Source organism: Drosophila arizonae, chromosome 5, assembly GCF_054131065.1.
Source record: "Drosophila arizonae isolate 15081-1271.41 chromosome 5, UAZ_ARI_1.0, whole genome shotgun sequence".
Taxonomy (NCBI): domain Eukaryota; kingdom Metazoa; phylum Arthropoda; class Insecta; order Diptera; family Drosophilidae; genus Drosophila; species Drosophila arizonae.
Genome location: NC_142925.1, coordinates 13964032 through 13990628, shown reverse-complemented (window position 1 = coordinate 13990628; position 26597 = coordinate 13964032). Strand labels below are relative to the sequence as shown.

At 44.8% G+C, this 26597-nt stretch overlaps 1 protein-coding gene and 1 long non-coding RNA gene across 16 annotated transcripts in view; one reads left to right on the top strand and one right to left on the bottom strand.

Annotated features, from left to right (window-relative positions):
- LOC149268543 (uncharacterized) overlaps positions 1–21072 on the bottom strand; it is a 56210-nt gene extending 35138 nt beyond the window's left edge. The window contains exons 1-2 of the long non-coding RNA XR_016270524.1: positions 20799–21072; positions 258–1275 (exon numbers count right to left, since the gene is read on the bottom strand). This is a non-coding gene — a long non-coding RNA (uncharacterized LOC149268543). The remainder of the gene's footprint in view (positions 1–257; positions 1276–20798) is intronic.
- RyR (Ryanodine receptor) lies at positions 473–26597 on the top strand. 15 transcript variants are annotated; one of them, XM_018011466.2, is made up of 29 exons: positions 473–600; positions 2070–2230; positions 5005–5208; positions 5545–5556; positions 6247–6324; positions 6411–6799; positions 6863–7387; positions 7446–7570; positions 7628–9050; positions 9112–9715; positions 9884–9983; positions 11428–11632; positions 11700–12456; positions 12522–13681; positions 14007–14201; positions 14269–14384; positions 14471–16743; positions 16810–17289; positions 17434–17571; positions 17746–18032; positions 18105–20202; positions 20520–20632; positions 21552–21900; positions 21999–22019; positions 22157–22457; positions 22780–22914; positions 22979–23398; positions 23460–23661; positions 23729–26597. In XM_018011466.2, exons 2-29 carry the CDS (start codon positions 2177–2179, stop codon positions 26412–26414), a joined length of 15450 nt encoding a protein of 5149 aa, XP_017866955.1. In that variant the 5' UTR covers positions 473–600; positions 2070–2176; the 3' UTR covers positions 26415–26597. The 15 variants fall into 15 exon arrangements, with proteins under 15 accessions (XP_017866955.1, XP_017866965.1, XP_089327438.1 ...); XM_018011476.2 differs by lacking the exons at positions 5545–5556; positions 20520–20632 and adding an exon at positions 21066–21175 and having other exon boundaries at positions 14049–14201; positions 17758–18032; positions 22804–22914; XM_089471312.1 differs by lacking the exon at positions 5545–5556.

Genomic DNA, 26597 nt, shown 5'->3' with positions numbered 1-26597 from the left:
TAATAAAACATTATTAAAAACTAATTAAGTCAAATTAAAAATTAATTATAATTTAAATTAAATAATACATGCTTTCATTAGAAAAAATATTAATATTTTTAGGTTTAAATAATAGTAATTAAAGTAAAAATATTATAATAAATAAAAATATATATATATTTAATAGAATAAGTATACGTAACAAGTATGCATAAAATATTATTTATATCATACCGTACTTAACTATATATATTAGAATATAAATAAAAGCTACTTACTTGCGTCACTGTGCAGTTGAATATATTTTCGCAGTTTTACTGATTTGATGATGGCTAATTGACGTCTTTATATTCAAGGGTTATGATATTAAATCTTATTAAACAGCTTCATCACACTAGTGCACATCATATGCATAAAAGTTCAACTAACTTGAACCACTGTGCAGTGAGATAGATTTACCGTTGCCGCATGCTGCGTGCCGCAATATTTGGCGCTTGGCGCTGGGCGCTCGGCCGCTCCGCCGCTCGTTCGCTCGGCATTTGGCAATCGGGACTTTCGTAGCGGCCGTCGCCGAGCAGCCGACTCTGCTCGTCAGTCTAGAGAGTAATATCGACACGAAAAGTAAGTTGGCCTGTGGGTCCGTTGGCCCACAGCAGCTGTATCGAGTATAGAATTTATAAGTGGGCACACACACACACCCAACTGCAACTTATGTGTGTGCATGTGTGTGTTGGAGCTCGTGGAAATTCGTGGAAAATCCATGCGTGCGAGAGTTGAATTCCAGCGCGTGTGACATTCCAAATGAAAATCCATTGCATAAGAAATGCAATTCGAATGAAAAGTGCTCGTGAAAATTATGAAAAATGTGTGAAAAACGCCTCAGCGAAATTCAAATTCAAATTCTGTGCTAGTTTTTTGTGGCTGCCCAGGTCTTTGCGTGTGATATTTTTGGACATGTGTGCGCTCGTCTCTCGTCGCTACTTCGGATGGCGTGTTCGGGCCCCGATGATACCCAAAAATAAACACACGACAGTGCTGCAAACCCGATTGAAGATTGAAAGAAGTAGCTGAGACACACACACACACGCGCACATATACATATATACATATATCTATCGAAATCTTTAATAGATATAGATATAGATTATAGTTGGTGCTAGTGCCGGGTATACAAATCTCAATATATATCGTATATGGATGCTGCGTTACCCTGCGTGCCATCGGACCCTGGATTACCGATGCACGCAGTGCACAGTGTCCCAGTGTAAAGCAACAATAATAAGAAGTGTTCTCAATCTGAAATATAAATAAACATATATGGCTATATAATATAGAGACATATATAATAGAACTACATCTATATATCTACAAGTTGAATATCATATTCTAAATCTAAATTGACTACCCATACATACACATATTCCTAATGTCATGCTCTGATCTTTCGAAAGAATGCCTCAATTTCAATATATCTATTCGAATACATATGTTCTGTCTGCGTAACATGCGCATATTTGCGGCTAAGAGTCCGCAGTAAATTTTGGCATAGCACCAAAGAGTCGCAGCGATTCTTGAATCGAATCTGCCTATTTATACAATTAACAAACATCTGAGGCAATTGGGAAAACACGCGAAAGCGCAAGCCAAAGCAAACTGACAAATGACAAACGACACAGAAATCACAACAAGGAAAAGTGGAGGAAAAACAAAAGTGAAAATTAAGAAATGCCGGCAAAGGAAAAACAGCTGAGCGAACTTGGCAAGCCGAAAAGCATATGACATACTATGAAAAGACCCGACGAGCCCTCCACGAGAGCGTGAGCGTGAATGACAAGAGAGAAACAGAGAGAGAGAGGGGAAAAAGAGAGAGAGGGAGAGAGAGAGAGAGAGAGAAGTGAAACTGCTCTCTACTGAACGTTAATCTATTTTTACAAAACCCAAACAGAACAGAATTTTGTAATATTTCGTTCATTATTTATTTATTTGCTCATTTTGATGGCAATTTCTTAATCAGGCATGAAAACGGAATGTGTTTGTATGTGTGTTTGGTAAGAAGATTATTTAGTTTGAACCTCTTTTAATCCACTTAGGGACCTGTTTGAGTTACCCGGTCACATAGACAAAGAAATCGAAATACTACACAAATAATTGCATCAATCTCTGTTTGGACGCTACAGTCGTTGCGTTAACCGGCAAAATGGCTGAAGCGGAAGGTGGCTCCGAGCAGGATGATGTTTCATTCTTGCGTACGGTAAGTACTCAAAAAAAAACATAAAACATAAATATGAATTTAGGAATAAGAGTGTGCAAGCTGGGAAAGTCCATATAGAAAGTAAAAGTAAAGTTAATTCCTTGAAAAAGATTAGAATCCTTATATGAGAATCACGAAATATCATCAGATAAGCACAGTTGTAAATCGAATTTAATCGATAATTTTACAGCTTTGGAAAGATAGAAGAATAAGCTCAATTTTGTATATCTATATTCGAGCATGCTTAAGCTATAGAAATAGAACTACTTTTGCGATTATAACTATAGACTATGCTAACTGTTAAACTTTGAGCTACCAAGAAAACTTAAAACCTTAAATCGATTTTGACAAACAGTTTAAATAAAAAGGCCAACTCCTTCTGGCCGTTTATCTTAATCATAAATAAATATACTTCATAGTCTTTCCTGTTACATAGTTTATCGCAAGATCATGCTACTCTGCTGAGTCATATGCAATGGGTATGAAATGAAATCACATCGTATGAACAATATTGGAAAACATCTCAAATCAATTACGTTCAGTCAATAAAATATTAGCGAGGATTTCACACAATTGATGTCATAAAGCAAACACACCCACACCCCCACAAACACACACACACACAGACACACATGTTAGCTAGGACTCCATAAAGGATGTTGGATATTTATGGGCGCCGACTTTACAGACAGACAGCGCCAACTTTCTTTATGGCTGCCAATAAATACAAAAAGTCAGGTCCACACTTTTCAATCACAGCAAATTTTTAAGCTCTCGCCAGATTTGTTTGCTTCACTTTACATAAACGCAAGATAAACACAACAGAAGAGCTGGATATACATATCTGTATGTATATCTATATATCTATCTGTATGGATAGATATATCAATGACTACACCTGACGCCGAAAATGACAGTCATTATGTGTGAATGTGTTTGTATGGAGGAGCCGCTGCGTCTGTTATAAATAAATGGCATCAGTGACCAGCGACTTCCACTTGGGCACTCCTCGTTCGCTCGTCCTTGGGCAAGCCTTGGCGCTCTGCTCGCTCGCCAGCCTGCCCCTTGGGGCCAGAAGGTCAGCGCCGAGCACCTGGCTGCAATAAATAAACACATTCCTTGCTATGCTTTGTATCCGTATCTATTTCCTTTTGCTGTTCCTGCCCGCCGGCGCTCACTCGTTGCTCAAATTCAATAAATATGCTCCGCATATACATAGTATAGGCTCTGGCTGGACTCTAAGTGTTTTTTCACTTTGACCATTTTGATACGCTCGACGCGGTTGGGGGATTCGATTTGCTGTTTTCCCCGGACAGCTACGCCGTGGGAGCAATTTTTCCTTATGCTCCCTTTGCTTCTATTTTTTTTTTTAGTTGTTTGCCGTTAAATTAGACTTAACGATAATTCTTTCGAATTTATAGCAATGCCTGTATTTACACTCCTCTCTGACCCAAATAGGTCGAATTGAGAATTTAATAGGTGGAATTTTAGATGTAGTTATGCTATTAAGAGATCTTAAGTTTTACAAAATGTTTGCCCAAGATGGGAGACCTAAGTTAAGCAAATTGCATCCTTTTTTCTGGCTAAGAAAAATGCTTGTATGGAGGAGTGTTTAATAAGAATATTGTAGTAGGTCTGAATCTATTGCGATATTAACATGATTGTTCTATAGGCAACAAAAGTTTGGAGAGATCTATGAGGATTGTACTAAACTTCTACTAAACTACTTTAAAAATGATTAATTTTCATCCATTACACGAATTTCTTACCTAAGTAAGTCTTATGTTCTATTCAGATAACAAAACGAAAAGAATCGATATTTAAATCCCAACTTAGTAGGGGTACATAGAGCTCCTTCGTTGTCTTTTAAGTATCAAGAATATTGACCTGAGGACACTTGAATAGGCGAAAAAAGGGATCTAGTCACAGTGACTTTTAGATATTATTATAATCAATTACAATATAAATATAGATATAATATATGATATTATAGATATATGAGCTACAGAATATAATCTGATTCTTTTCCACTAATTACTACCCTAGTCTGTGTATATATATATACACTATTCCATAATCGAATAAAGAGCAAAGGCAAACCATAAACTAAATAATCTCCTAGATTATATTTATTAGACTTGGATCAAATTTGTTACTTAAATGTAATCTAACCACAATATATGTTGCTTGACAATCAAGCATTCATTAATTGTGCATTACACTGCACAAAAACAGTAACAAAAGGTAGGCAAATGTACAGCTTCAGGGCTGTTGTCTCTAAACAGTTGACCAGGGTTAACTTCTGCAATGGGGCGATTCGTTTCGATTTAAATTATGTAAATTGTTCGATTCGAAATCCATTACCGTTCATTTAACTTGGACACCAGGCACACACTCACACACACAAACACTCGTAAGAGTAGACAACAATTCGGGCTGTACATCCCACTTAGCTGACTTTGGGAACGTGAGTCTGGGTGTTGAGATCCGTTTGTGTTTGTGGCTGTTGCTGTTGCTGTTGTTGTTGCCTCTATTGCCTCAATTGCCTCAAATTTGGCAACATCCACGTAAACGCTCAATTTTGCATCGATTCATCGGCCTCGTTTTGCGTGCGGCATAGCTTCTGGTTGAATGGACGCTTGGGTAAACCAATTGGAATTTGCTATTTCGCATGACATGCCGTCGGTGCTGATGCCTCCGCCTCTGCTTCTGCCTGCTGACTGGATGCAATCAATAAGCACTGTGATTAATAAATTTGATCTCTCAATTCACAGGAAGATATGGTCACGCTCTCCTGCACAGCGACGGGCGAGCGTGTCTGTCTGGCCGCCGAGGGATTTGGTAATCGGCATTGTTTTCTCGAAAACATTGCCGATAAGAATGTGCCGCCCGATTTGTCGCAATGCGTCTTTGTTATCGAACAGGCGCTGTCGGTGCGCGCGCTCCAGGAACTGGTGACTGCAGCTGGATCAGAGACCGTAAGTCCCCCTAACTGTATATTAATAATCACAGAGTCATTTGGCACAGCATGTGTTGAAACCGTCTTCGAAATCAAAAGCCCACACGAAAACTTATTGAATTATCAAGTCTACCTATTCCTCACTCTAAGTCGTATGCTACTTTCGTCTCTTCCTCTATCCAATTCCTGGTCCATAATTTGGTTTTAATATATTATCAAAATTTGACTATATACATATATATATTATTTACCTTCTGCATGTTGATTTCACTACAATTTCCATTTCTATTTTCACACAAATTGTAACCTATCAATTTTTCGGTTCTTTTTCAAAATTTTTCTAAATACCCAACAGGATAGTCAAGTTGTAAGTATACAGAATGTTCTTTTGACTTTAAAATCGCGCCGCTTTCTCTATACTTTCTTTATATATAACTATAACTATCTTGCTGTATCTATTCTATTTCTATCTCACTCTATCGGTCTAATGTAGTATTTGTTATTATTATTATTATTATTATTGCTATTATTGCCACTTTGCTTCACTGTCTCGTCCAGCGGGCTTCAGCTAGTTTAAATCTATATATAACTCGCTCTCTCTCTCTCTGTCTCTCACTCTCTCTCTCTCTCTCTCTCTCGTTCTCTATTTCTGTCTCTTTGTATATGTTTTTTCTACGATTTGTTAAAAATCAGACCGTGGAATCGATTGCTCTTTACCGCATTTAACAAACTCATTGACATGCTCATTAAGAGCGAATCGCTAGCATCGCATTCTCAATTAACTTCAAGTGCGACTCTCAACTACACAAATGCTAATTATCAACACTTTGTCCCAGCGTACACTCAGAGAAAATCGAAGCTCGAATGTATATATAGATTTAATCACTTTCTTGGATTTTCTCTGACTGAACCAAATAAAAAAAACCCTTTCTCCACACACACACAGAGACACACATTGTAGTAGCGTAGAAAGAACCAAGCATATACCTTCTCTTAATGCGATTAAGACTCAGCTGTCGCTAGCTTACTACTTACTAATTACTATTCAAATCTACAGGGCAAGGGCACAGGATCCGGCCATAGAACCCTGCTCTATGGCAATGCCATACTCCTGAGGCATCACAACAGCGACATGGTAAGCTAAGCACTGAGAGAGATGTGACACGATATATATGTGGATAATCCGAAATGAATTTAATTATAATGTAACCCACGGAACAGTATCTGGCCTGTTTGTCAACATCGTCGTCGAACGATAAGCTCTCCTTCGATGTGGGTCTGCAGGAGCATAGCCAGGGCGAGGCCTGTTGGTGGACCGTACATCCGGCGAGCAAACAGCGCTCGGAGGGTGAAAAGGTTCGTGTGGGTGATGATTTGATTTTGGTGTCGGTTGCCACCGAACGGTATCTGCACACAACCAAGGAGAACGAGCAGTCCATTGTGAATGCCAGCTTCCATGTGACCCACTGGTCCGTGCAGCCCTACGGCACCGGCATCTCACGCATGAAATACGTTGGCTATGTGTTCGGCGGCGATGTCTTGCGTTTCTTTCATGGCGGCGACGAGTGCCTGACCATACCCAGCACCTGGGGCCGTGAGGCAGGTCAAAAGTAAGCCGCAACTTAAGTCCACACTGATTCAATTACAATTACACTAATGCGACTCCTCAACAGCATTGTCATATACGAGGGCGGCGTGGTCATGGCTCAGGCACGTTCTCTGTGGCGCTTGGAGTTGGCGCGCACGAAGTGGACGGGCGGCTTCATAAACTGGTATCATCCCATGCGTATACGTCATATAACGACGGGACGCTATCTGGGCGTCAACGATAGCAACGAGCTAATCCTCGTTAAAAAGGAGGAGGCATCGATTGCAACGACGACTTTCTGCCTGAGGCAAGAAAAGGACGACGAAAAGAAAGTACTCGAGGACAAAGACTTAGAAGTAATCGGTTCGCCGATCATCAAATACGGTGACACCACCGTCATCGTGCAGCACTGCGAGTCGAGCCTGTGGCTCAGCTACAAGAGCTACGAAACGAAAAAGAAGGGCGTCGGCAAGGTGGAAGAGAAACAGGCCATACTCCACGAGGAGGGTAAAATGGACGATTGCCTGGACTTCTCCCGCTCCCAGGAAGAGGAATCGAAGACGGCGCGTGTCATTCGAAAGTGCAGCAGCCTCTTCACACAGTTTATAACGTAAGCTATCTATCAACTCCCAAATATACTGAAATACATATATTCTTCCATTTTACAGCGCCTTAGAGACCCTGCAATCCAATCGTCGACATTCAATATTTTTCCAAAAAGTTAATCTCAACGAAATGGTCATGTGCCTGGAGGATTTAATCAATTACTTTTCGCAGCCAGAAGATGATATGGGTAAGCAAACATGGAAGCCCTCCAAATAGCATAAAAACATTGTTTCCTTGCTCACAGAACACGAGGAGAAGCAGAATCGTTTTCGTGCCTTGCGCAATCGCCAGGATCTGTTCCAGGAGGAGGGCGTGCTCAATCTCATTTTGGAGGCCATTGACAAAATTAATATAATTACCTCGCAAGGCTTCTTGGCCAGCTTCCTGGCCGGCGACGAGACTGGTCAGAGCTGGGATCTAATCTCAACTTATCTCTACCAGCTACTGGCCGCCATCATCAAGGGCAATCACACCAATTGTGCCCAATTTGCGAACAGCAATCGCCTCAATTGGCTGTTCTCCCGCCTGGGCTCGCAGGCATCCAGCGAGGGCTCCGGCATGCTGGATGTGCTCCACTGTGTGCTCATTGACTCGCCCGAGGCGCTGAACATGATGAGGGACGAGCACATTAAAGTGATTATATCGCTGCTCGAGAAACACGGTCGCGATCCCAAGGTTCTCGATGTCCTCTGCTCCCTGTGTGTGGGTAATGGAGTCGCGGTGCGCTCCTCGCAAAACAACATTTGTGATTTCCTGCTGCCCGGCAAAAATCTGTTGCTGCAGACCTTGCTGGTGGATCATGTGGCGAGCATACGTCCCAACATCTTTGTGGGACGCGTGGATGGCTCGTCCATGTACCAGAAGTGGTACTTTGAGGTGACCATGGATCACATCGAGCAGACCACACACATAATGCCGCATCTACGCATTGGCTGGGCCAACACCTCCGGCTACGTGCCTTATCCGGGCGGAGGCAAGAAGTGGGGCGGCAATGGCGTCGGCGATGACCTCTACTCGTTTGGCTTTGATGGCGCTCATCTGTGGACAGGAGGACGCAAGACGCTTGTAGCGGACGCTTTGCCCGAGGAGCCATACATACGCAAGGGCGACGTCGTTGGTGTGGCCATTGATCTGTCCGTGCCGGTCATTACGTTCACCTTTAACGGCAACAAGGTGCGCGGCTGCTTCAGGGACTTCAATCTGGACGGCATGTTCTTCCCGGTGATGAGTTGCTCCTCCAAGCTCAGCTGTCGCTTTCTGTTTGGCGGCGATCACGGCCGTCTGAAGTATGCCCCACCCGCGGGCTTCTCGGCGCTCGTACAGTGCCTGATGCCGCATCAGATCCTAAGCTTGGATCCCTGCTTTTACTTTGGCAATCTGAGCAAAAATGTGCTGGCCGGTCCCTGGCTCATCGAGGACGACACAGCGTTTGTGCCGAAGCCAGTGGACACGACAGGCGTGACCCTGCCCAGCTCCGTGGATCAGATTAAGGAGAAGCTCGCCGAGAACATACACGAGATGTGGGCTCTGAACAAGATCGACGCCGGCTGGACCTGGGGAGAGCAGCGCGACGACTACCATCGCATACATCCCTGTCTCACACAGTTCGAGAAGCTGCCAGCTGCTGAGAAGCGTTACGACAATCAACTAGCGGTCCAAACATTGAAGTAAATAGCAGCCAAAGATTGAAAAAGACTCCAAATCGAATTATGTCCATTTCCATTACAGAACTATCATCTCTTTGGGCTACTATATAACCATGGATAAGCCGCCAGCACGCATACGACCCGTGCGCCTGCCCAACGAGATATTTATGCAGGCCAACGGCTACAAGCCGGCACCGCTCGACCTGAGCGCTGTGACCCTGACGCCCAAGCTGGAGGAGCTCGTCGATCAGCTGGCCGAGAACACACACAATCTCTGGGCACGCGAGCGCATCCAACAGGGCTGGACCTACGGCCTAAACGAGGACTCTGAAAATCACCGCAGTCCCCACCTGGTGCCCTATGCCAAGGTCGATGAGGCCATCAAGAAAGCGAATCGTGACACTGCCTCCGAGACAGTGCGCACCCTGCTGGTCTACGGCTATGTGCTGGATCCGCCCACCGGCGAAGGCACCGAAGCTCTGCTAGCCGAGGCACAACGCCTGAAGTTCGCCGCCTTTCGCACATATCGCGTGGAACGCAACTACGCCGTCACCTCTGGCAAATGGTATTTCGAATTCGAGGTGCTGACAGCGGGTCCAATGCGCGTGGGCTGGGCACGGGCCGATTGCTATCCGGGCGCCATGTTGGGCAGCGAGGACACCAGCTGGGCGTTTGATGGCCACAATGTGAGTATGCAGGGTTCTAGGTTTTCCGATTGTAGGATGATTGGTATATTATGATGAGCGAAGGTTCCATTTGTGGATAAATGTGCTGTGATGTCTAGTTCACAATGTTTGGTTCGACTTTAATGCAAGCTCAAATTCAAAACCCTCCAAACATGATAATGATTATAGGTAACGAAAATGCATGCCGGAACGATCGAGCACTTTGGTGTTCGCTATGAGGCTGGTGACGTCATTGGTTGTTTCATCGATGTTAAGGAGCAAACCATCAGTAAGGATCCTAGCTGCACTGGCAACATTAGCAACGTTGCTTTACTTATTGAACTTTCGTTATGATCGAACGCATTTTGTTTAACTCTATTCTATTTTACTCAACTCAACTTTATTTTTTTTTACTATTATTATTCAATTATTTGTTTTCTAATCAATACATTTTTTGTTATATATAATTTAGCGATACTCTCATATCTGATCATTAACCAAACAAGCAAACAAACAAAAAAAAATACAATACGTTTAATTGGGGCTTTGATAGATCATGCGTTCAATTGATACATTTTAAACATCAAATTACAACTTTTTAGGAAGAGAAAGTCTACGGTGGCAACAGTGAATCGTTTGGTAAACAATGTGGACCCGGGGATATAGTCGGAGTCTTTTTAGATCTAGCCGATCACACAATTAGTAAGAATTGCTTCTGAATGCTCGCTCGTTTGTTGTAATGTAAAACAAAACAGAAAAAAAAAAAAAAAACTAAAAATGAATTGCCCCCAATACAAGATTTGTACATCCGTGCTTTTGATATCTACTAAATGTCCAGGTCCCTGCTATACGACAGCTAAGTACATATCCAAACCATCTCAGCAAAGCTCCAACGACAGCCCGACAGCAATTGAAAACCCATAAACAATGCAAATTTATATCAAACACTTCGAACAGGGCATCACATATCGTACTTCATAACAATCGGAGAATGTTATATACAAAAAGAAAAGAAAATGAAATTTGCATTTTTTTAGAAGTATTTTCTAGACCATTTTTGATCACTTTCAATTTTTTGTTTTTTTTTTTTAAGTCCAACAAATGTCCCATGCCTTAACACCTGATTTTTATTACTTTGATCACAAAAGCCTAACTATTGCATAATATATCGAAGGACTACCTGAGCAAAAGGTGACACATCAGCTCATCTAAAAACAAGAAAAACAAAAAGCTTATTAATTAATTCGATTTGCCTGTAAATTCACAACCTTAAGATTTGACTAATCAATGGTTGAAAATGAAATTCAATTTCGCTTTCAATTCGTCTACTAATACATATATATACTACATACTATATACAAGAATTTGGCATGATATCTAACAGCTGAAACTGCTTTTTCTTTTTGCGCCAACTAATCGGATGAACTGCAAACAGAGAATTGCAAGCCATCTAATACGCACGCATTTTGCATAGGATTTTTTTCAATGTCATTTTGATTTTCTAGTGCGATGCGACTTTTAGATGAATTTTGATTTCTATTTAGAAAGTCAAGGCATTAAGGATCGATTAACTAGTACGCACCAAACATTTTATGATCCTGCGCAGATTTCCGCCTGACTAGAACTCTTAATTTATTTAAAAGCAGCTTCGTTTAGATACTTTAATATGAATATAATCGAAATCGAATCGAAATATCGAATGAGAGTCTGATCAAATATTACCATCTACACAGGCTTCTCGTTGAACGGAGAACTACTTATGGATGCCTTGGGTGGCGAGACAACGTTCGCCGATGTCACCGCTGAGGGCGTGGGCTTTGTGCCCGCCTGCACCTTGGGAGTGGGTCAGAAGGCGCGCTTGATTTATGGCCAAGATGTGGACTCCCTCAAGTTCTTTACCACCTGCGGTCTGCAAGAGGGCTACGAGCCCTTCTGTGTGTAAGTATATAGAATAGGAAATGGGATTCTGATGGAACTGTAATTCACATCAATTTACAATTCACAGCAATATGCAACGCCCTGTTACGCATTGGTATACCAAGGATCAGCCGATTTTTGAGAATACCGAGGAAATGCCCGATTGCCGCATTGATGTGACGCGCATACCTGGCGGAGCTGATACTCCGCCCCATTTGAAGATCTCGCATAATACGTTCGAGACCATGGAGAAGGCAAATTGGGAATTCCTGCGTCTCTCCCTGCCTGTCACCTGCATGAGCGACTTCATCAGTGAGCAGGAGAAGGCGAGACGCTGGGAGGAGATCAAGCTACGCCAATATCGCTTGATGCGCGAGGCACAAGAGGCAGCCATCCAGATGCAGACCCAAAATGCTGCACACATGGATCACATGCTCAAGTCCGGCTTCAATATGAACGACATTAAGGGCTTGACGCGCAATTTCGATGATCACACCGAGGCAGAGGCCGAGCATATGATGCGCGGTCCACCACGACCACCACGCAAAGGTTCGCTCACCCGGAATATAACATTTGAGACCGACATGACGGCTGCCTTGGACGAGATGCAGCGTTCGACCTCCGTATTGGACATGAATGGCCTGGGCGATGATCTAGATGACAAAAAGAAACGTGGCCGCAGTCCGTTCAAGTTCTTTTCGAAGAAGTCACGCGACCAGAGCCGTGAGAAGAATGGCTCGAGAACCGCAGACACATCGCTGGAGCGCAGAAACACGGTGGCCCATGGCCGAAACGTGGTTAACCAGCAGATGACAACAAGAACGCCAACGTTACGTCTAAATAATGTGAGTAGGAAACAATACCCCTTGTTATACATATATATACATAGTTATTAATTCTCCCACTTTAGGCCGAAATACCGCCCAGTCCAGTGCCTCAGGGACCAAAACAATTGAGCTCCACGAATTTGGGCCAGCCATCAGTCGAATCGTCTGGCAATGAGATGTTCGATGCCGAGTGCCTCAAGCTGATTAACGAATATTTCTATGGTGTGCGCATATTCCCTGGCCAGGATCCCACCCACGTCTACGTCGGCTGGGTTACCACCCAATACCATTTGCATAGTCGCGAATTCAATAAGAATAAGGTGCGACGCGCCTCGGTCTACATTGAGGACTATTATGAAGTGCCCATTGAGCGCATCGATCGTCAGAGCTGTTATGTGGTGCGCGCCGACGAGCTGTTCAATGAGGTAACCCAAGACGCCTCTGGCAAAGGTGCATCGCAGGGTATGTTTGTCGGTTGCTTTGTGGACACGGCGACGGGCATAATACGCTTCACCTGCGAGGGCAAGGAAACCTCGCATCGCTGGATGATGGAACCGGACACCAAACTGTTTCCGGCCATTTTCGTCGAAGCCACCAGCAAGGAGATCCTGCAAATTGAGCTGGGACGCACACCAACCACGCTCCCACTGTCGGCAGCCGTGCTGCCCACCAGTGACAAGCACATCAATCCCCAGTCCCCGCCTCGCTTGAAGGTGCAGTGCCTGCGTCCGCATCAATGGGCGCGTGTGCCCAACACCTCACTACAGGTGCATGCGCTGAAGCTGTCCGATATTCGGGGCTGGTCAATGCTCTGCGAGGATCCTGTATCAATGCTGGCCCTGCACATACCCGAAGAGGATCGCTGCATCGATATATTGGAGCTGATTGAGATGGATAAACTGCTGTCCTTCCATGCTCACACTCTCACGCTCTACGCTGCGCTGTGTTATCAATCAAATTATCGTGCCGCGCACGCGCTCTGCCAGCATGTCGATCAGAAGCAACTGCTCTATGCCATACGCTCGGAGTATATGAGTGGACCACTGCGTCAGGGATTCTATGATCTGCTGATAGCGCTGCATCTGGAATCGCATGCCACCACAATGGAGGTATGCAAAAATGAATATATTACACCGTTGGGCCCCGAGCTGAAGGAACTTTATGCTGAGGATGAGATGCGTCACTCACTTCGTTCCCTTGTCACGGAGTCTGTGCGTCCGCAGTTGCGTATGACGGAAATCACGTAAGTGCTAAGTGATCTAAGCTAAGTTCCTTGGGTAGCCACACTGTCATAGTTTATCGTATTTACATACTTGTCCATACTTTCGACGACGAGCCTTAAGTATGAATGGCTCGATCGTTCGATGGTTTGTTTTAGTCATGATGCACCTGTGATTTCCTCATAACTCATTTTATTTCCAATACTTTTAATCCAACAAAAAAAACAAAAAAAAACAAAATATATAAAAACAAAAACACCTGCACTGATCCAACACTCTATGCACCATCAATCGAACCGATACCGATTACCGATCACAACAACAACAACAACCGTTCCACCCGTTCAGTCCCCCTGTGATTGCAACATCTAGTATGCCAAGTGTTTCCAGCGAACCGATACCCAACATCGATCAGTTGTATTCCCCGAAGTTCCCATTAGAAGTAGTCAGAGAATTTGTAATGGAGGCACTCAAAGATGCTGTGGAAATAAATCAAGTGCATAACCGTGATCCCATCGGTTGGACCAACGAGAATCTATTCTTGTAAGTATAGTGCATCCATATACACATACATTCCATATTTAATAAATCTCCTTATTAACTCTTATAGGCCACTCATCAAGCTAACGGATCGCCTACTGTTAGTTGGCGTCCTTACTGATGAGGACGTACAAAAACTATTAGTAATGGTGGATCCAGAAACTTGGGACCCCACTTTCGAAAGAGGTGGGAGAGAAGCAAATGAAATTATTCTATATTTATAATATCCCATAAATGTTACATAACTAATTGGTTTCATTCGCTGTTTGCAGAGGGAAAAGATGAGCACCGCAAGGGTTTGCTCACCATGAAAATGGCTGAAGGAGCCAAGCTACAAATGTGCTACCTATTGCATCATCTATACGACACACAGCTCCGGCATCGGGTGGAGAGCATTATAGCATTCTCTCACGATTTTGTGGGCGATCTGCAAACCGATCAGTTGCGCCGTTATATTGAGATTAAACAATCCGATTTGCCAAGTGCTGTTGCGGCCAAAAAGACTAAGGAATTCCGTTGTCCACCCAGAGAACAAATGAATCAGATTCTTTGCTTCAAGAATCTCGAAGCTGACGATCAGGACAATTGCACCTGTGGTCTTGAGTTGCGCAGTCGCTTAAGCGAATTCCACGACTCTCTAATGCAAAAGGTATCGCTGAATGCGCTGCAGGAGCCGGATGGTACTGAGACAAATGCAATCGAAGAGATCAAAACGGGACCCATAACAAAGATCTACAATTTCATCAATACCGTCAAGGAGCTAGAGGAGGGACCCAAAGAAGTGGAGGAGCCTGAGAAAAAGACACCTGAAGAGGTTTTCCGCAAAGTTCTAATCAAAACCATCGTCAGCTGGGCTGAGGAATCACAAATCGAGAATCCAAAATTAGTTCGCGAAATGTTCAGCTTACTGGTACGGCAATACGATACGGTCGGTGAGCTGGTACGTGCTCTGGAGAAGACCTACGTGATCAACAATCGCGCACGAGATGATGTGGCTGAGATGTGGGTTGGCTTAAGCCAGATTCGTGCATTGCTGCCCGTACAAATGAGCCAGGAAGAAGAGGAGCTGATGCGTAAGCGCTTATGGAAACTGGTAAACAATGCCACATTCTTCCAGCATCCGGATTTGATACGCATCTTACGTGTGCACGAAAACGTAATGGCCGTCATGATGAATACTCTAGGCCGTCGTGCGCAGGCACAAAGCGATGCTCCCGCCCAGACCGAGGGAGCTGAGGGCGTGCCCTCAAAGGAGAAGGACACCTCGCACGAAATGGTTGTGGCTTGTTGTCGCTTCCTATGCTACTTTTGCCGTACCGGACGTCAGAATCAGAAGGCCATGTTCGATCACTTTGACTTTTTGCTGGACAATGCGAACATATTGTTAGCCAGGCCCAGTCTGCGTGGTTCCACCCCATTGGATGTGGCATATTCGAGTTTAATGGAGAACACAGAATTAGCTCTGGCACTTAGGGAACACTATTTGGAGAAGATTGCAGTTTACCTGTCCAGATGTGGATTGCAGAGCAATTCTGAGCTGGTCGAGAAGGGCTATCCCGATTTGGGCTGGGACCCGGTCGAGGGTGAACGATATCTGGACTTTTTGCGCTATTGCGTTTGGGTCAATGGCGAGAGTGTCGAGGAGAATGCCAACCTTGTCATTCGTCTTCTTATCCGTCGTCCAGAATGTTTGGGACCGGCTCTAAGAGGAGAAGGGGAAGGTCTCTTCCGTGCAATCGTCGAGGCCAATCGTATGTCGGAGCGCATATCGGATCGTTGCAAAATGCAAGACGAGGCCGAAGGCACCATAGCTGGACTTAATTTTACCCATCCCCTACCAGAAGGCGACGAAGATGAGGACTATATCGATACAGGTGCCGCCATATTGAATTTCTATTGCACACTTGTTGACCTGCTGGGCAGATGCGCCCCCGACGTGTCTGTCATCGAGCAAGGCAAGAACGAATCACTGAGAGCTAGAGCTATTTTGAGATCTCTTGTGCCACTGGAAGACCTTCAAGGTGTGCTTAGCCTAAAGTTTACACTCACCCAAACTGCTCCCGGTGAGGAGAAACCAAAATCGGATATGCCATCTGGCCTCTTACCCAATAACAAACAGAGTATTGTCCTCTTTTTGGAACGTGTTTACGGCATAGAGACACAAGATCTATTCTATCGGCTGCTCGAAGACGCTTTTCTCCCAGATCTGCGTACAGCCACAATTTTGGATAAGAGTGATGGCTCAGAGAGCGATATGGCATTGGCCATGAATCGCTATATTGGCAACTCCATTTTGCCACTGCTTATCAAGCACTCAAAGTTCTATAACGAAGCTGAGAACTATGCAAGTCTCTTGGATGCCACGCTGCACACGGTCTATAGGTTATCCAAGAACCGTATGCTAACCAAGGGACAGCGAGAGGCAGTATCCGATTTTCTAGTAGCGCTGACGTCACAAATGCAACCTGCCATGCTCTTAAAGCTATTGCGCAAGTTGACTGTTGATGTATCCAAGCTATCCGAATATACGACCGTCGCACTCAGGGTAAGATCTATACTCTTGACCCACTTTAAGAGAATCATTAACTAATCAGATCTCTCGTATTTATAGCTGCTCACACTACACTTCGATCGCTGCGCTAAGTACTATGGCTCGACTCAAGGCCAAGGCTCATATGGAGCTTCGTCAGATGAGGAGAAGCGTCTAACGATGCTTCTCTTCTCAAATATTTTTGACTCGCTGAGCAACATGGACTATGACCCGGAACTGTTCGGTAAAGCATTGCCCTGCCTAATTGCCATCGGCTGTGCCCTGCCACCAGACTACAGCTTATCGAAGAATACCGATGAGGACTATTATGGCAGACAAATGGGCGCACCAGATCAGCCACAATATGTGCCAAATCCAATTGATACGAACAATGTACATTTGGACAATGATTTGAATTCGTTGGTTCAAAAGTTCAGCGAGCATTATCACGATGCTTGGGCCAGTCGCCGTTTGGAGGGAGGCTGGACATATGGTGAAATTCGATCCGATATCGAACGCAAGCACCCACGCCTAAAGCCTTACAATATGCTCAGTGAATATGTACGTAGTATACATATATCAATATCAATCAGCTCGACTTCTAACTTCTAATGGGCATACGACTCATCGCTAATCGACATCTCATATCTATGCATATTTATATTTCTCTATTTATATCTAATATTTATTTACACATCCTCACAGGAGCGTGAACGCTACCGAGATCCGGTGCGTGAATGCCTCAAAGGTCTTTTGGCCATTGGCTGGACCGTTGAGCACTCTGAAATCGATTTGCCACTCAATCATCGTGGCTCGACGCGTCGTCAATCGAAGCCCCAAATTGTATGTATTATAACAGTAATAGACTAACCAAATATATTTTTCCCAAAAATTGATTTCATTAACGCCATTCCAAAAATTTCTTACGCTACCAATCACGGAATATCCCTATCAAACAATTGGCCACTTCCACACCTCCACATTCACTTGAAAACCCTTTGGTGCTTACACAAATAGCATGATTTTCAGAATGAAGGCAACCCCTTCAACTATAATCCACATCCTGTGGACATGAGCAACCTGACGCTCAGCAGAGAAATGCAAAATATGGCCGAACGTCTGGCCGAAAACTCTCATGATATTTGGGCGAAGAAGAAGAACGAGGAGTTAAATGGATGCGGCGGAGTTATACATCCACAATTGGTGCCCTATGACCTGCTCACCGACAAGGAGAAGAAGAAGGATCGCGAGCGCTCCCAAGAGTTCCTCAAATACATGCAGTATCAGGGATACAAGTTGCACAAGTAAGGATTATGATAGCTCTAGGATGTACATTTATGAAACTGCAATGATCATAAAACCCTAATTCTTTGTAGGCCCTCGAAGGGTGGCGCTGTTGAGGAAGGCGGTGCCACACAAGCTGCCGTTGAGTTGCGCTTCTCCTATTCACTGCTAGAGAAGCTCATCCAATATCTGGACCGTGCCACCATCAACATGAAGCTACTGAAGCCATCGACCACGTTCAGCCGACGCAGCTCCTTCAAGACGGCATCGCGGGACATCAAGTTCTTCTCAAAGGTCGTGTTGCCTCTAATGGAGAAGTATTTCTCGACGCATCGCAATTATTTTATCGCTATTGCCACGGCAACGAACAACATAGGCGCCGCATCGCTAAAGGAGAAGGAAATGGTTGCCTCCATATTCTGTAAATTGGCTGCTCTGTTGCGCAATCGCCTGAGCGCCTTTGGGCCTGATGTGCGCATCACCGTGCGCTGCCTGCAAGTACTGGTCAAGGGCATCGATGCCAAGACTTTGACCAAGAATTGCCCCGAATTCATACGCACATCGATGCTGACGTTCTTCAATCAAACTTCTGATGATCTGGGCAACACGATCATGAATCTACAGGATGGCAAGTACAGCCATTTGCGTGGTACACATCTAAAGACCTCCACGTCACTGGGCTATGTAAATCAGGTGGTGCTACCGGTGCTAACTGCAATGTTTGATCACCTGGCTGCCTGTGATTACGGTAGTGATCTGCTGCTCGACGAGATTCAAGTGGCCTCATATAAGATTTTAGCTGCCCTATATCACTTGGGCACCGATGCGACACTGACACACGATCGCAAATATTTGAAAACGGAAATCGAGAGGCATCGACCTGCCTTGGGCTCCTGCTTGGGCGCCTACAGCTCGTGCTTCCCAGTTGCCTATTTGGAGCCGCATCTCAATAAGCACAATCAGTACTCCTTGCTCAATCGCATTGCAGACCATTCGCTGGAGGCCCAGGACATTATGGTCAAAATGGAAAGCTGTATGCCCAATTTGGAAGCGATCCTCAATGAAGTGGATCAGTTTGTTGAGTCGGATAAGACTTATGCCGATGCACCGCACATCATCGATGTTATATTGCCGCTGCTCTGCGCCTATTTGCCATTCTGGTGGTCCCAGGGTCCGGATAACGTGAGTCCAACTAGTGGCAACCATGTGACCATGGTCACCGCGGATCACATGAATTCGCTGCTGCGCAATGTGCTCAAGATGATCAAGAAGAACATTGGCAATGATAACGCGCCCTGGATGACACGCATTGCGGCCTACACCCAGCAGATAATCATCAATACATCAGAGGAGCTGCTCAAGGATCCATTCCTGCCACTGGCGGAGCGTGTCAAGAAGCGTACCGAGAACATGCTGCACAAGGAGGACAGCATGCGAGGATTTATAAAATCGGCCACAGATGATACTTCGCAAGTGGAGACGCAACTACAAGAGGATTGGAATTTGCTTGTGCGAGACATATACTCATTTTATCCGCTACTCATCAAATACGTGGATCTGCAGCGCAATCATTGGCTAAAGGATAACATCCCTGAGGCCGAAGAGCTGTACAATCATGTTGCCGAGATCTTCAATATCTGGTCAAAGAGTCAATACTTCTTGAAGGAGGAGCAAAACTTTATATCGGCCAATGAAATTGATAATATGGCTCTGATAATGCCAACGGCGACGCGACGATCGGCCATATCCGAGGGCGTGCCGGCAGTGGGTGGCAAGGTCAAGAAGAAGAAGAAGAACAGAGACAAGAAACGTGACAAGGACAAGGAGGTGCAAGCCAGTTTAATGGTTGCCTGTCTGAAGCGTCTACTGCCCGTAGGCCTCAATCTATTCGCTGGTCGCGAACAGGAGCTGGTGCAGCATTGCAAGGATAGATACTTGAAGAAGATGAACGAATACGATGTCATAGAATTCGCACGCAATCAGTTGACATTGCCTGACAAACTGGACCCATCCGATGAGATGTCGTGGCAGCATTACCTCTACTCGAAACTGGGCAAGACTGAGGATCCAGTCGATGAACAGGCCTTGGAGAAGGTGAATGCCAATTCGAATGAGAAGGGTAAAGACAAGACGACAGAGACCGTTGATCGAATTGTGGCCATGGCTAAGGTTCTGTTTGGCCTGCATATGGTAAGTAGACGGGGAGAGGGGGTTCACATTCTATACCCACATATGGTATTGCAAATACATATACTCTGATACAAGTCTCTTTCCTTTCTCTTGTATTTTATATACACATATATGTGTTTATTTCTCAATACCAACTGATATTACTTACTTATATACATATCTATATATACTTTTATACTTATAATATACTTTCTCAATTTTGCACTTTTTATTAACTTTTCTTTTCGATACGATTTGCCCCAAATAAATCTATAACGTACATTTCAACGACATATAATTTCCAACTGCTGACCAAACCGTGAACGAAACAATTACAGATCGACCATCCACAACAGCAGAGCAAAAATGTCTACAGGAGCGTTGTGTCAATACAAAGGAAGCGTGCCGTAATCGCATGTTTCCGTCAGACATCGCTACATTCTCTACCCAGGTTATTACCGATATATTCACTGCATTACTAATACACATGCGTGCGCACGTTTAAACAACCGCTCAAGCTGATGGGCTCAAGTGTGTGTGTGTATGTATGTAAAGTAACGGTACTTTATATGAAGATCAACATTTAGTTATTTAGAAAACGGGCTCTATTTACTTACATGCATACAAAGCTTTAGTTAAAACATGGAACCAAGCGTTAGGCCTTTACACAGATTTGAATTAATATGATTTTTTTAATTTACATCACATTCCGCACTTTGTTTTTCTTTTTTTGTATTTCGTTCACCCACTGATTTCAACTAACGAAAAATGTACTAAAACGCAATACCACTTAGTGTGACCGTAGTGCTGTAACTCATCCTTCTCTTTTAATATGTATGTATGTATTTTTATGCTCTTGCTTGCTATTGTACCGCTCCATATAGGCATCCGGCGCCAAGAACAAAACAAAACGTTGGAGTTCCAAAATTTCGGTCGCTCGACGCCAGGCAGTTATATCAAGCTTACGCGCCAAGCATCTATATCGTATGAGCAGGTGGTAGCCGCAAAATACTAATATCTTATACGAATACACATACATATCTTATACATCTATACATATGAATATAAGTGTGCAATTGATTGCAATTATGTATTTCTGTTTATTTAGTATTTAAGCTCTTGCAGACTGCTGTATTTAATATGTACTATGTCCATGGTCACTCTGTCCACTGTCCACACATTAAAATTGAATATTTTTCCCAACAGATCTGCAAGGGTTTTGTTGAAAGTTCGGCGTACCGATAAGCTTTTATTTCGTAGTGTTTTTTTTTTTTTTTTAGCAGTTTAACTCGAATACTAAAAGCATGCCACTTGTGTTAACGTTGTTCAGATTCCAATTGGAATTAATAACGATCTCTTGTTGCCTGCAGACATCGTGCTTGCAATATTTTTGCTCGCACCTACTACGAGCAATGGCTGCAGGAGGAGAACGTCGGCCAGGAGGTGATGATCGAGGATCTGACGCAGACATTTGAAGAGTCGGAGAAATCTAAGAAGGATGAAGAGGAAACGGACGGCAAGCCAGATCCGTTGACTCAGCTGGTGACCACCTTCTGTCGTGGTGCCATGACAGAACGCAGTGGCGCACTTCAGGAGGATTTACTGTACATGTCCTATGCACAAATCGCAGCCAAGTCTTGCGGCGAAGAGGAAGAGGAAGGTGGTGACGAGGGCGAAGGGGGCGAGGGCGGCGAAGAGGGCGAAGGCACAAGTATTCATGTAAGCTAAGCGAAAGTTCTGAAAATAAATACTAAATTATGTACTGACTAATCCCAATCCCAATTGTGCTTGCAAACTAATCTTATTTGAATATACAGTGCCGCATGTCAAAACTAATGGTAAATATTGTAACATTCTGATTAGAAAATTGAACTGAGAGTTGATTTATAATATAATTAAGCTCTATCCGTTCCACTAACAGCTACGTCTTTCTTACATACCCAATATATAATCCAATTTCCAATCTTCTAAACAGGAACAAGAAATGGAGAAACAGAAGCTACTGTTCCATCAAGCGCGTCTGTCGAATCGTGGCGTTGCCGAAATGGTGCTGTTGCACATATCCGCCTCCAAAGGTATACCTTCGGAGATGGTCATGACGACACTCAATTTGGGCATCGCCATACTGCGTGGCGGCAACATCGACATTCAAATGGGTATGTTGAATCACTTGAAGGAGAAGAAGGATGTGGGCTTCTTCACTTCCATAGCCGGGCTGATGAACTCGTGCAGTGTGCTCGATCTGGATGCATTCGAGCGCAACACAAAGGCCGAGGGTAAGTGCTCCTTAATGATTTTCCTTGCTGTGTGAACCGGATGCAATCCTGCTTGACGTTTGCCGAGCCCTTAACTTATAATTGATTATGATTATTACAATTATTATTAGTCTTATTATTATTATTGTGATTCTGGCATCATCACGTCTCATGCTGCGCCTTATTCTAAGTTAAATTATTGATTTCGTCTCTCCTTCCAACTACTTTCCCCCCAAATCATCCAACATATACACACGCATGCCGTTTATATCCCGTATCCCGTATATATGTATATGTACCTGATCCCCGCTATCGTTGTAAAAACCAAACCACAAAAACAAAGAGTATATTCCAAGTGCGGGTGCAGGTCTTGGTGTCGGCTCGGAAGGCGCTGCGGGTGAGAAGAATATGCACGATGCGGAGTTCACGTGTGCTCTATTCCGATTCATTCAGCTAACCTGCGAGGGTCACAACTTGGGTAAGTCGCTCAGCAACGATCTGGGAATCAATTCATATATATACATTTTCTTTATCCTTTCTAGAATGGCAAAACTATTTACGTACCCAGGCGGGCAATACGACTACGGTGAATGTGGTCATCTGTACGGTGGATTATTTGCTGCGTCTGCAGGAATCGATTATGGACTTCTATTGGCACTACTCCAGCAAGGAGATCATTGACCCAGCTGGCAAGGCGAACTTCTTTAAAGCCATCGGCGTGGCTAGCCAAGTGTTCAATACCCTCACTGAGGTCATCCAGGGTCCGTGTACCTTGAATCAGCAAGCCTTGGCCCATTCCAGATTGTGGGATGCGGTCGGCGGCTTTCTATTTCTATTTTCGCATATGCAAGACAAACTCTCGAAGCATTCGAGTCAGGTGGATCTGCTAAAGGAGCTGCTCAATCTACAAAAGGATATGATCACCATGATGTTGTCCATGCTGGAAGGCAATGTTGTGAATGGTAAGTCTAATATATACTATTTCCATAGCAATATCACAAATATCTTCCCAAACTTTCTCAGGCACAATTGGCAAGCAGATGGTGGACACCCTTGTTGAGTCGGCTAGCAATGTTGAGCTGATTCTCAAGTATTTCGATATGTTCCTGAAATTGGCCGACTTGATTGAGTCGCCCAGTTTCCATGAGATTGATATGAAGAACGAGGGCTGGGTAATACCCAAGGATTTCAGAGACAAAATGGAGCAGTCCAAGAACTACACACCGTAAGAGTAAAGAATCCCTGTGAGATTAGACAACTATTTAACATTCGTCTTTTACCTTTTTTTCCAGGGAGGAAATGGATTTCCTTTTGGCCTGCTGTGAACGCAATCACGAAGGCAAAATAGATTATAGAGCCTTTGTCGAACGTTTCCACGAGCCATCAAAGGAGATCGGTTTCAACCTGGCTGTGCTGCTGACCAATCTCAGTGAACACATGCCCAATGAGCCGCGCCTGGCGCGCTTCCTGGAGACCGCTGGCTCTGTGCTGAACTATTTCGAGCCGTTCCTGGGTCGCATCGAAATCTTGGGCAGCTCGAAGCGTATTGAGCGTGTTTACTTTGAGATCAAGGACTCGAACATCGAGCAATGGGAGAAGCCACAGATTCGCGAATCGAAACGCGCCTTCTTCTACTCGATTGTCACGGAGGGCGGCGACAAGGAAAAGCTGGAAGCATTTGTTAACTTCTGTGAGGATGCGATCTTTGAGATGACCCACGCCTCTGGCCTGATGGCCACGGACGATGGCGGCGGCAATGTGAAACGGGATACGGCCTACAGTTCCTACATGAGCGAAGAGGAGGAAGAGCGCGCCGCTCGCGATCCGATTAGACGCACAATAACTGCTGTCAAGGATGGCCTGAAGTTCGGAGTTCACATGCTAAGTCCCTCAAACATCAAGCACCAAATTGGAGTTATGCAAACAAAATCGATACCTGAACTGATTGTTGGATTCTTTAAGATAATCTTCTATATGTTCTACTACACGGGTTACGCCCACTACTGTGTGGTGCGCTATATCTTTGGCATACTGTTGAATCTGATGCGTGGTCCCGCACCCGAGCAGGAGGATGAAGTGGCTGTAGTTGAGGAGGAGACATTTGGACGTGCGCTGCCGCCGTTGCCGCTGGAGGAGCCACCGGGCCCGGTTCAAGCATTCGGCTTGGACATAAACAAAGAGGAAAACGGCGTGTACAAGGTGGTGGTCCACGAGTCGCCAGCCAGCTCATCTGTGGAGGAGGGCGGTGAGTCTAGCCCAGAAGATGGCGCAGCTCCAACCGGAGAACTAGTCGAAGGCGAACTGCATCAGGAACCCATTTCAATTGTCGATATGCTCGGTGGTGAGGCGGCTAAGAAGGCAGCTCAGGAGCGTCAGGAGGCGCAGAAGGCCCAAGAGGCAGCCATGGCATCCATTGAAGCGGAGGCCAAGAAGTCATCGGCAGCACCACAAGAGACACCAGCGGTGCACCAGATCGACTTCTCGCAGTACACGCACCGCGCCGTCAGCTTCTTGGCTCGCAACTTTTACAATTTGAAATATGTGGCGCTCGTCTTGGCTTTCAGCATTAACTTTATGTTGCTCTTCTACAAGGTGACCTCATTCAACGAGGAATCAGAAGGATCGGCCGAAGAGGAGCTTATTCTGGGCTCTGGCTCGGGTGCTGGTGCTGACATGGCTGGCTCTGGTCTGGGTGGCTCGGGCGATGGGTCGGGCGATGGCGATTTCGAAGACGATGACATACCGGAACTGGTGCACGTGGATGAGGACTTCTTCTATATGGAGCATGTGCTGCGCATTGCCGCACTGCTCCACTCCCTAGTATCGCTGGCCATGCTCATCGCTTACTATCATCTAAAGGTGCCGCTGGCCATATTCAAGCGAGAAAAGGAAATTGCACGTCGTCTGGAATTCGATGGTCTCTTCATAGCCGAGCAGCCGGAGGATGATGACTTCAAGTCCCACTGGGATAAGCTGGTCATATCGGCCAAGAGTTTCCCTGTCAATTACTGGGATAAATTTGTCAAGAAGAAGGTCAGGCAAAAGTACAGTGAGACCTACGACTTTGACTCAATCTCGAATCTGCTGGGCATGGAGAAGAGCGCCTTTACGGCACAGGAGAGCGAGGAGACGGGCATTCTGCGCTACATCATGAACATCGATTGGCGCTATCAGGTGTGGAAGGCTGGAGTCACCTTTACGGACAACTCCTTCCTCTACTCACTGTGGTACTTCAGCTTCTCGGTGATGGGCAACTTTAACAACTTCTTCTTTGCCGCCCATTTGCTGGATGTGGCCGTTGGCTTTAAGACACTGCGCACGATTCTGCAGTCCGTAACCCACAATGGCAAACAGCTCGTTCTGACCGTGATGCTCCTGACGATTATCGTTTATATATACACGGTGATTGCGTTCAACTTCTTCCGCAAGTTCTACATACAGGAGGAGGATGAGGAGGTGGACAAGAAGTGCCATGACATGTTGACCTGTTTCGTCTTCCATTTGTACAAGGGCGTTAGAGCAGGCGGTGGCATTGGCGACGAAATCGGGGATCCGGATGGAGATGATTATGAGGTCTATCGCATCATCTTCGACATCACATTCTTCTTCTTCGTCATTGTCATCCTGTTGGCCATCATCCAGGGTTTGATTATCGACGCTTTCGGCGAGCTGCGTGATCAATTGGAATCGGTCAAGGATAATATGGAATCGAATTGCTTTATTTGTGGCATGGGTAAGGACTTCTTTGATATAGTCCCGCATGGCTTCGATACGCACGTGCAGAAGGAGCACAATCTGGCCAACTATATGTTCTTCCTGATGCATTTGATCAATAAACCGGATACCGAGTACACCGGCCAGGAGACGTACGTGTGGAATATGTATCAACAGCGCAGCTGGGACTTCTTCCCAGTGGGCGACTGCTTCCGCAAGCAGTACGAGGACGAACTCTCTGGCGGCGGCGGTGGCGGAGGCTGAGCTCTTGGGCTCCACTTAGTCGCGTTTTTACTACAATTTCTATGATGATCGTTAATATCTCTATTATAATATTGATATATGTTTGAATTCTCTCAATAATAAATCATATTCTAATTAATTTAAGTATATATTTTACATACAATACGGATGCTTGACCAAATAAATCGATTCATTTTTACCGAA

Excerpts from the sequence above, each read along its gene's own strand:
- RyR (XM_018011466.2), top strand. The coding sequence starts at position 2,177 with ATGGCTGAAGCGGAAGGTGGCTCCGAGCAGGATGATGTTTCATTCTTG. Across the intron at positions 17,290-17,433 it reads ACAATATGCTCAGTGAATAT|GAGCGTGAACGCTACCGAGA; the intron begins GTACGTAGTATA and ends ACATCCTCACAG. Across the intron at positions 18,033-18,104 it reads CAGGGATACAAGTTGCACAA|GCCCTCGAAGGGTGGCGCTG; the intron begins GTAAGGATTATG and ends AATTCTTTGTAG.